At 45.0% G+C, this 10,557-nt stretch overlaps 2 protein-coding genes across 2 annotated transcripts; both read left to right on the forward strand.

Moving 5' to 3' along the window:
* Nucleotides 1–502: 502 nt before the first annotated feature.
* si:ch73-248e21.5 lies at nucleotides 503–3,089 on the forward strand. The gene is made up of 2 exons (XM_038979216.1): nucleotides 503–550; nucleotides 896–3,089. The coding sequence occupies exon 2, from the start codon at nucleotides 898–900 to the stop codon at nucleotides 2,503–2,505; it is 1,608 nt and encodes a 535-aa protein (XP_038835144.1). The 5' UTR covers nucleotides 503–550; nucleotides 896–897; the 3' UTR covers nucleotides 2,506–3,089.
* A 3,700-nt stretch (nucleotides 3,090–6,789) lies between these two features.
* Nucleotides 6,790–9,424, forward strand: si:ch73-248e21.7. The gene is made up of 2 exons (XM_038988540.1): nucleotides 6,790–6,878; nucleotides 7,536–9,424. The coding sequence occupies exon 2, from the start codon at nucleotides 8,105–8,107 to the stop codon at nucleotides 9,422–9,424; it is 1,320 nt and encodes a 439-aa protein (XP_038844468.1). The 5' UTR covers nucleotides 6,790–6,878; nucleotides 7,536–8,104.
* The last annotated feature ends 1,133 nt before the right edge of the window (nucleotides 9,425–10,557 follow it).

Consider the following 10,557-nt stretch of genomic DNA (forward strand, 5'->3'; position numbering starts at 1 on the left):
AATTCATAATCTATGGAAAATCATTTTACAGAAGACCATGATGGTGTTAAAAGATTTCCCCTAATCTGCACTGGATACTTTTTTTGTCAAGCAGGCATGATGAATAATCATTATGTTTAAATCACTTTACATTATGAGTAAAGTGTTTGACATCACTGTTGACCTCAATGGCAAAAGAACGATAATTACAGACTTGAATGCTGTCTGTCACTTTTCTCGCCAAACGTTCACTTATCACTTTGAATCTGTAACATGTGAGATGAATTGAGTCAACAGGAAGCGGGGTGTAACTCATGTTTTTATTCCAAACTGCCGTCTAAGGGGACTGAGCAATGGAGGATGGAGGAGGGGCCATGTCATACCACATCATCATACCACAACTTGCACCTTCTAGCTCTGTTGCCATGGTAATCAAACAGACCATTTCCTCATGTCAACTTTGAGTGGGAGGCTTGTGGTTAGAGCAGAGTGCGATGATGAGTGGCGCCGCAGAAGAGGAAATCACGGATAAAGGGGAAGAGGCAGTGAGAAGAGAAAGCTGGACAATTAGGTATGTGTACTTTTCTGTTTATTTGCATAGATATTTTATTATCCATGTTGAGCAGAGTTATTGGTCTCTAATTGTATGAAATCGCTAGATGCACAACTTTTTCATTGAGAACTGACAACTTACTGGGTATGAGACTGAATGGCAATGGGAAGCAATGGGAGAGTTTTCAAAAGTGTGCTACAGTACTACAAGCAAAACAAAGCAATCTGATTAGCTGGATGCCTCTGTCTCTCTCTCGTTTTCACTCTCTCTCTTTATTTCTCATTTTCTTTCTCTCTCCCTCTCTCTATTACTCTCTCTTTCCCACTATTCATATCTTTCTCTGTCCCCCTCTCTCACACACAGACATGATGAGAGGGACTCTGATTTCCCTTGCCCTGTGCCTTCCTCACCTTTTCCCCACTCTTGGCCTCCATTCCACCATTGCGGCTTCACCGAGCGCCACAGAAACCACAACAACAGCTCTAGACCTTAGTATCAGCACTCCAACATCAGACCCCCTGATGCTTCCACTCTCCACAACTGAAAACCACCCTGGTAGGACTAGTGGCACATTCAAAACACAATTGAAGAAAAGCACTAGCTTAGCAGCTGTCAACAACTCAGGCAGAATGACTCAAGGAAGAGGCATTCTCAGAACAGGAACTGCCACTTACGCCACCACAGCCGTACAGAAGAGCAACAGGCACACAACTGCAGGAGACTTGAGGAAGGAAACAGAGAGCCACAATCACCATGAGACTCTTCCCTTCAGCAGACACACAGCCTCACCCACAACTGACCACCCCAGCACCACCACTCTCCCCAGGGAGGAAGGGACTGAGTATCATGACAGCAGCAACACTGAAATAGCCAGAGAACTGAACACACCAAATTCCATAGAGACATGGGCTGCTGACACCAGTAATGACTCCAGGCTAGCGAAACCACACTTAAACAGGTCACAAGCAGCAGACCAGCACACTGCTACACAAGGACTAGAGACTGCTTCAGGAGATTACGACACAACAAAGAGAGACTTCTTCACAATCACCCCCACTAGTAGAGTGACAGGTTTGAACAGAGGTAAACAAAGTAAGGCCAACAGCGTCGCAACAACAACGACGGATTCACCTACGTACACAGTCACACGTCCTGGTTTGTATGAGCACATGACCGTGACTTACAGGGCTACTAGCTACAAAACACAACCTGACGACACAAGCCAGTCTAAGGACCACACCACAGCCACAGTTTCAATCCCCCATGCTGACAATAGCACAACTCCATATATCAATGCAAACACATTTACAGATAATGACACAGACAACTACACAAACACACTTTCATACAGTAATACCACAACCTCTAATAATCGTAACACAACAGTACATTTGAATAAGACAACTCATACTCATTCACTCAGACACAACCACACAATCTCAGGCCATGACAACAGGCTGAACAACACAACTGAAAACAATGTGCATTATCGTCCTGAGTGTGGAGAGGCAGATGAAAGGTCCCCATCATTGCCTCCTGGCTCTACTAGACTGGTCTGTTTCATCGTTCTGTGGGCTCTGGGATTGACTGCTTCAGTCTTCCTTGGTCTCACTGTCTTCCTATCGGTGCGTTTGTCAGTCCAGAGAGAGAGGGAAAGGAGAGCGAGGAGAGGAGGAGAGAAGGTGTCAGGGGTGGATCTGGAGAACCTGTGGGTTGACCAGATATCATCGGTGGAGGAGAGGGTGGAATTCTGGTACGCCAACGGCTCCACCATGGGACCTGACCATAAACGGAGGGAGAGGGTGAAGGAGAGGGTGAGGAGGGAGCAGCGGAGGCAGAAAGGGATAGAGTGTGACAACCTGTGGACTCAACCCAAAGTGACACTGGAGGACATCACTGATTTCTGGTATGCAAATGGAAGCGCGGTACCAGAAGAAACTACAGACCAAACATTGTTGGAGACCTGCGTATGATTTAGTTTTTTGGTACTACAGTACTACAATTTACCTGGAATTACTTTGGGGAGAAATGTTCATACTTAGTTTACCAATTCCATGGCAGATTTGAAAACTATAATCCTGACAGAGTTTAAACATTTCCAATATGAATTGATAATCTGTATGTTTATTGGCTGTAACAAAAGTATAAGATCTGCATAAGTCTACTGAAAGACAGATTAAGCCTGGGTCTGATCAGAGAGAAAGAGAGAGAGGAATAGAGATAGAGATTAGAACCACATGTCTAACTGGAAATAACACTTGATAAGAGAGTTCCCATTTTAAGACAATTCAGACCTTGTTAGTGACACATCATTGTCATGTGTCAAACAGCAACGAGGAGAAAGGTGCCATTTCTACAAACACACTGAGACAAATACTGTTGACTCCTAATACTGAACATGCACTGTTATCAGGAGCTAGTCAAATAAAAAGGATTGGTGAACTGCACTGGGCGTAAACAATTTAGCTTAATTTATCTGACTGACCACGTTTACATTCGTACTGTATTCCAGATAATAGCTCATATCCTAGTTAAGGTCTTATTATAGATAAGCTGTTTAAATACACCTTTCAAATCAAATAAAATTGTATGTCACATTCACGTGTTTAGCAGATGTTATTGCAGGTGTAGCGAAATGCTTGTGTTTCTAGTTCCAATAGTGCAGTAATATCTAACAAGTAATATCTAACAATACACACAATCTAAAGTAAAGGAATGGAATTAAGAATATATAAATATTTGGACGAGCAATGTCAGAGTGGCATAGACTAAAATACAGTAGAATATGATAGAATATAGTATTTACATATGAGATGAGTAATGCAAAATATGTAAACATTATTAAAGTGGCCAATGCGGGGGGGGGGGGGGGGGGGGGGGGATGCTCCCGTGCTCCCTCTGCTGTTTCCTGAAGTCCGCGATCAGCTCATTGGTTCTGTTGACGTTACGTGAGAGGTTATTTTCCTGGCACCACACTCCCAGGGCCTTCACTTCCTCCCTGTAGGTTGTCTCGTAATTGTTGGTAATCAGGCCTGCTACTGTTATGTGATCTGCAAACTTGATGATTGAGTGGGAGGTGTGCGTGGCCACGCAATCATGGGTGAACAGGGAGTACAGGAGGGGGCTGAGCACGCATCCTTTTGGAAACCCAGTGTTGAGGATCAGCAAAGTGGAGGTGTTGTTTCCTACCTTCACCACCTGGGGGCAGCCCGTCAGGAAGTACAGGACCCATTTGCACAGGGCGGGGTTCAGACCCAGGGCCTCGAGCTTAATGATGAGCTTGGAGGGTACTATGGTGTTGAATGCTGAGCTATAGTCAATGAACAGCATTCTTACATAGGTATTCCTCTTGTCCAGATGGGATAGGGCAGTGTGTAGTGCGATGGTGAATGTACCGTCTATGGACCTATTGGGGCGGTAAGCAAATTGAAGCGGGTCTAGGGTGTCAGGTAAGGTAGAGGTGATATGATCCCTGACTAGTCTCTCAAATCACTTCATGATGACAGAAGTGATTGCTACGGGGCGATAGTAATTTAGTTCAGTTACCTTTGCTTTCTTGGGTAGAGGAACAATAGTGGACATCTTGAAGTATGTAGGGACAACCGACTGGGATAGGGAGAGACTGACTATGTCCGTAAACACTCCAGCCAGCTGGTCTGCGCATGCTCTGATGACGCGGCTAGGGATGCCGTCTGGGCCGGCAGCCTTGCGAGGGTTAACACACTTAAATGTCTTACTGACGTCGGCCACGGAGAAGGAGAGTCCACAGTCGTTGGTAGCGGGCCGCGTCGGTGGCACTGTGTTATCCTCAAAGCGGGCGAAGAAGGTGTTTAGCTTGTCTGGGAACGAGACGTCCGCGACGTGGCTAGTTTCCCCTTTGTAGTCCGTGATTGTCTGTAGACCCTGCCACATACGTCTCGTGTCTGAGACGTTGAATTGTGGAGCCGTTGACTCTTTGTCTCTATGCTGACGTTTTGCCTGTTTGATTGCTTTACGGAAGAAATAGGGAAAGGGGGATACCTAGTCAGTTGTGCAACTGAATGCCTTCAACTGAAATGTGTCTTCCACATTTAACACAACCCCTCTGAATAAGAGAGGTGCGGGGGCTGCCTTAATCGACATCCACGTCTTCGGCGCCCGGTGAAGGAATAACTACACTGTTTGTATTCAGCCATATTCCCAATCACCTTGCGGGAATGCGGTTTCTGGTTATGGTAGGTTTTAATAGTGGGTACAACAGTGGGTACAACATCTCCTATACACTTCATGATAATCCCAGTCACCGTATCAGTGTATTCGTCTATGTTGTTCTCGGAAGCTACCTGGAACATATTCCAGATTCTGATTGGTCAGACCAGCGTTGAATAGTCCTTAGCACGGGTACTTCCTCTTTGAGTTTCTGCCTATAGGAAGGGAGGAGCAAAATGGAGTCATGATCAGATTTTCTAAAGGGAGTACGGGGGAGGGCCTTGTAGGCATCCCGGAAGTTGGAGTAGCAGTGGTCGAGTGTTTTAGCAGCGCAGGCACTACAGGCAATGTGTTCATAGAACTTCGGTAACGTTTTCCTCAAATTTGCTTTGCTAAAATCCCCAGCTACAATAAATGTTGCCTCATCATATATGGTTTCCAGTTTGCATAAAGTCCAGTGAAGTTATTTGAGGGCCGTCGTGGTATCGGCTTGAGGGGGAATATACACGGCTGTGACTATAACCAAAGAGAATTCTGTTGGGAGGTAATACGGTTGGCATTTGATTGTAAGGTATTCTAAGTTGGGTAAACAAAAGGACTTGAGTTCCTGTATGTTATCACAATCACACCATGAGTAATTAATCATGAAACATACACCCCTGCCCTTCTTCTTCCCGGAGAGATATTTATTCTTGTCTGAGCGATGAATTGAGAACCCACTGGCTGAACGGACTCAGAGAGTATATTCCAAGAGAGCCATGAGTATGTTACAATCCCTGATGTCTCTCTGGAAGGAAATCCTTGCCCTGAACTCGTCAACTTTATAGTCCAGAGACTGAACATTAGCGAGTAATATACTCAGATTCGGTGGGTGGTGTGTGCGCCTCCTGAGTCGAACTAAAAGTCAGCTCCGAGTATCTCTTTTCCGCCGGCGGAGTTTTGGAACAGCCTCTTGGATCAGTTCAATTGCCCTGAGGGCTACAAACAAAGGATCCGATTCGGGAAAGTCTTATTCCTGGTCATAATGCTGGTGAGTTACCGCCGCTCTGATATCCAAAAGTTCTTCCCAGCTGTATGTAATAACACAAAACATTTCTTGGGCTAATAATTTCAGAAATAACAGAAAAAAATATATATTATACTGCAAAGTTTCCTAAGCACTTGAAGCACGACAGCCCTATCCGTCTATGCGCCGCTTACGATTATCCCTGTATAAACAGAATATAAATTTACCCATGATACTATGCGAAACTGAGCCTGTACAAATCATGTAAAACAACAGTGAACGGAATAAGATGTTGGCATGCCACATTATCCCGTCTACGATCAGCATATCCCAGGCATCTTAACTGGGTTTCTCATAACTGGGATACAAGTGTATTTGGGTTATTGTAAACAGGAATACTTGAGTATCCCAAATAATAACGGAATGTTGGTGTGCATGTGAACATGGTAACTGGAATCGACTATAGGCCTACCTCACAATTGATAATGGATCGGGCCATTTGATCAATAATGTATAGCTGTAAATACGGTAGAAAATACCTGACCAGCTGAAGTTTGACATATAATGTCCCAAGACGTGAAAACAACATGGACTGACATAATAAAATGGCATTTTCATCATACTCTCTCTACTTTGAATTCTCACGTTTTGACAACCTACGCCCTTTGACTGCCAGCTCCCCACACACACACACACACACGCACACACACACACAAACACATGTGCAAACAGACCCTGGCTCAAACATTTCAACACACACACAGATTCTTCGTAGGACCAACTTCTCCTTTTTCCTCAAGAAAATAAGTACATGACACAGTAAACAAAAGTAAGCTACTCTTAAGTTACTTGGCATCTCTCCAACCCCACCTATCCACCTATCTCTCTTTAGTAGTTAACAAAACTGTTTTACGAAGAATTTGATACTCTGAGGGGGAAGAGATAGAGAGAACCAACTAGAGAGAATAAGGGAGGGGTTAGAGAAAGAAGGGAGTGAACAGGAGGGAGGGACGGAGGAAGAGAGCGAGAGAAAGGTGTTTCATACATGCACTTGTGCAGGAGACGTCATCCACACAGTACAGGAGTTAAAACCTATGCCTTTATGGTGGATTCATAACTTCAACCCAACCGTTCTCTCCAAGCAACATGTGGGTAAGTAAGATTGAAAATCTCATGGCACACATTGATATATGTCTGATCTTAACAGACACTGATCTGGATAATAATAGACAGAATATGACTTTGTGAGGAGGCAAGAAAAAGGAGGGAAAGAGATGTTTCAAAAATACAATCAGGGGAACTTTCATAGGCTTGTGTTACATTTACTGACATGCTCTTGTAGTAAGAGGGTCCTCCTAATGTATCCTAATGTATGTATCTCCTCCTAATCTCCTCCTAATCTCCTAATGTATCTCTTCATAATTCCTTTTAAATACATTTTTCAATTTCTTTAAATATGTTTTTTCTTTCATTTTAAATTGGTGTTTAAGTCTTCATTTTATCATAGTTTTTTTTATTTATAATTTTTAAGACAGGCCTACTTGCTTTTAGACACTAATTTATAAATTAAATAAAAATGGATGGTGACATCACGGACAAGAATAAACAACAAGAAGTAGCGTTGGTAACTTCCTTAATTTTGTAGGCGTGCACTAAGCAAGCATTTTACATCTACAGCGGTCCAGACAGTGGATGCTGTGAGGAGGTAAATGTATTACACAGTACTTGTGGGAATGTACGCATAGAATAACCTCTCCATTCCTTCTTCTATTTCTCCCTTTACCCTTCAATCTGTCCTTTTCTCTATAGGCCTCGTGACTTTTTTGGTTCACCGTTGCTGCAATCTCTCGCCCTGCACCTGAAATAGACAGCTGATACACAGAAAAGTAGAGTGAAGCGCAGGGGAGGAGAAAACGGAAGAGCGAGAGAGGAAGAGAAGGGCTGTGTCTTTCCGGCCTATTTGCACACAAGTGCACCCTAGTGAACCACAAGCCCAGCAACCAGGAGAGACAGCAAGAGAACAAAAGTTTGACTACGTCAATTCACTTCAAATGCTTAACACTCAGTCAAACCTTAGATTGTTAACAAGAGCAAGGCCTGAAAGAAAGGGACAATCCGAGAGCAGTGAAGATCAAAGCCTGACACTCAATTGTAGTCAAACCAAGAACCCCGGTACCTGATGACGGATACCGCTTTTCTTTTCTAGAGTGTACATTATTCTGCTCTAGACTTGTACAACAAACCTCCAATACCTTTCAAGCCACAAGGCTGTCGCTGACGCACCTCAGAGAGAGGAAGACAAACGTCCTCTGAGAGAGGTCAGCAAAACCCTTTTAGTGACTGTTGACCTCCGTGACCCCTCTCAGTTCTTGCCCAGTATGGAGTGGGTACGACTGACGCTCGGGGCTATGCTCCTCTCCCTCTCTCTGCCCAGTCTCCCTGCCCAAGATAATATCACCGTACCTGAATATAGCAGCATGGCAACACCTACTAATGACGACGGCACGATGGCAGCCTCTTCACCTGAGGCCACCACCAAGACAACGACTGCTCCTGTGGCCGTCACTACAGCACAGCCCATCACTGAAATCACCCTGGTAACTTCTGTTTCAGTACTTGCCATAGATGCCCTCACTATAGTAATAACAGACCCTGAGATCACAACCGTTCAGGAGCCCACCTCTGATGCACCAACTACTACTACAGAGGCTGAGACGATGACACCATCCCCTGTGATCACTGAAGGGCCTGTAGATACGACCACTTCACCTGGCCCTAAACCCATCACCTCCCAAGACATCCTGACTACCCCCTCTTATCTCCCAACCACATCCCAGGACCACCTGACTTCTGTTATCCCAGTCTGGCCCCTCCACACCACCCCTCGTCTGACGAAGGACTCCTTTCCTACACCTGAACCTATCCACACTGCCTCAGAGAGTACTGCCAGCCACACAGAGGGACTTACCCCTGCACCCGCCTCCCCATCGGTCAACAGCGCTCCCAGCCATTTCACAACCCCCGCTACGACCCACACCTCCACAGATCCAGACTCTACGGTGGGCGGGGTCAAGGAAAGGCCGCTCAGCTTGTTCTGGGTCATCATCGTCGGTCTCCTGGTCTGGGTTATATGCCTGGGAATGTTCTACTGCATATATCTGGGCGTCAGACGAAAGAGGCAGTGCCGCACCGAGTACTTTGGGTCCAGCGTCCAGAACGGGAAGAGTTCCAAGCGGAAGAAAGGAGCAGAGGAAGATGCCTGGGCGGGGCCAGTGAAGCTAGGGGGCGGGGACAGGGAGGAGGGTGAGGGCGGGGAGGAGGGAGGGAGCCCAGAGGACAACAAGAGAGAGGGGGCTGGAACAGATGTGGTGCTGAGCACATTCATAGCCAACGAGACTGAGAGAGAGAGGGGTGGGCCTGATGGGGCAGTTGGAGTGGCTGGGAGCAAGGAGGCGGAGAAATGGGAGGAGAAGGAGCCTCTGTTGTACATTGATGAGGGAGTGGAGGAGGGGCTGGAGAAAATGGATTCTCCTTCACTTTCAAAATCTAACTCTGAGAAAAAGACAGGAGGGGGCAACAGAGAGGGGGAAAGTGAAAAAGAGATGGAGAGGGGAGAAGGGAATGGAAAGAAAGAAAATGAGAGTGAAAGAGGTGAGCAGAATGGAGGAGCGTCATTCTGTCTGACCACTGCAGTTTAAAAATTGAACAGTTTTCCATAAAAAAATTTTTTCCCCAGGTGATAATTGTAAAGGTTTCTAATATTTTTGTACTACTGAAAAGGCCTTTAACATCGTATTGATCTGTGATTGTGTGTTCTATCAACATAACTAATGGTTGTGTGTATAGCCATACGTTTTACCAGTTGTATTTTGTATGGTGTTTTTTCTTAACCGTTTTCAGTTTAATAAAGTTTTAGGATGTGGAGAGAATGGGCTAGAATGAAGTTGTTGTACGTGACAGAATATGAATACCTTTTGCTTATTAATCATTTGCTGTCCGCAAATGCACTTTATTTCTGGAACTGCTTGACTCAATAGCACTCAATTCGTAGGGAGGAATCTTTACTTCCACTGAAGTTGAATGTTCACTTAATCATGCATTGATGTCAATTGGGAGACTAAGTGAATATTTGACTTCAGTAGAAGTTAGGCTTTGATTTGATGTGTTGCCGATTATGGCCACTAGGTGGTGCCCTTTCCCTATCTTTATGATCAGAGAACAGTTCAATTATGTGACCTGCAGTAAAGAGCTGGTGTGGTGGTGACGCACAGGTCTTCCGTTCTATTGGTCTGTTTTGCTCAGTTGCATCTGTTGCAAACGTCTAGCAGAAAAACAACAGGTACCTCAGGCAGAGATCAAACACAGTTTTTCAGGCAAACAACTAAATCAGGGAAAACCCTCTGATGTGATGTGATCACACATGAAACCTAGATATAACAACAACCACTTTTACTAAGATTGATCACTGTAAAGGCAATGTCCTTGGTAGGACATGTTACGTACGTAAGACAAAATGTTATATTTTATCCTGGTCAAAACTCCACTACACCCCTCAACCTCCCTCGGCCATTTGTTCAGGAAGGGGAGGAAGTGTGTGTGTGTGTTGGGGGGAGGGGGGTGCATACAACAGAATCAGGGGGAAAGGAAGAGAAAAAATCTGCTACTATGGCAAATTAATGCCTTAAATGTCTCTCTGCTGAATAGGATAATCTGACAGAGAATGTTTGTTTAGAGAGAGGGAGAATGAGTGTGAGAGAGGAAGGGAGGGCGAGAGAGAGATATGTTGTGAGTAAGGGGATGGGGATGAGGAGGAAGAGGCGATGGAGGAGGG

Source organism: Salvelinus namaycush, chromosome 3 (genome assembly GCF_016432855.1).
Source record: "Salvelinus namaycush isolate Seneca chromosome 3, SaNama_1.0, whole genome shotgun sequence".
Taxonomy (NCBI): Eukaryota; Metazoa; Chordata; class Actinopteri; order Salmoniformes; family Salmonidae; genus Salvelinus; species Salvelinus namaycush.

Coding starts and splice junctions, on each gene's coding strand:
- si:ch73-248e21.5 (XM_038979216.1), top strand. CDS start 898: ATGATGAGAGGGACTCTGATTTCCCTTGCCCTGTGCCTTCCTCACCTT.
- si:ch73-248e21.7 (XM_038988540.1), top strand. CDS start 8,105: ATGGAGTGGGTACGACTGACGCTCGGGGCTATGCTCCTCTCCCTCTCT.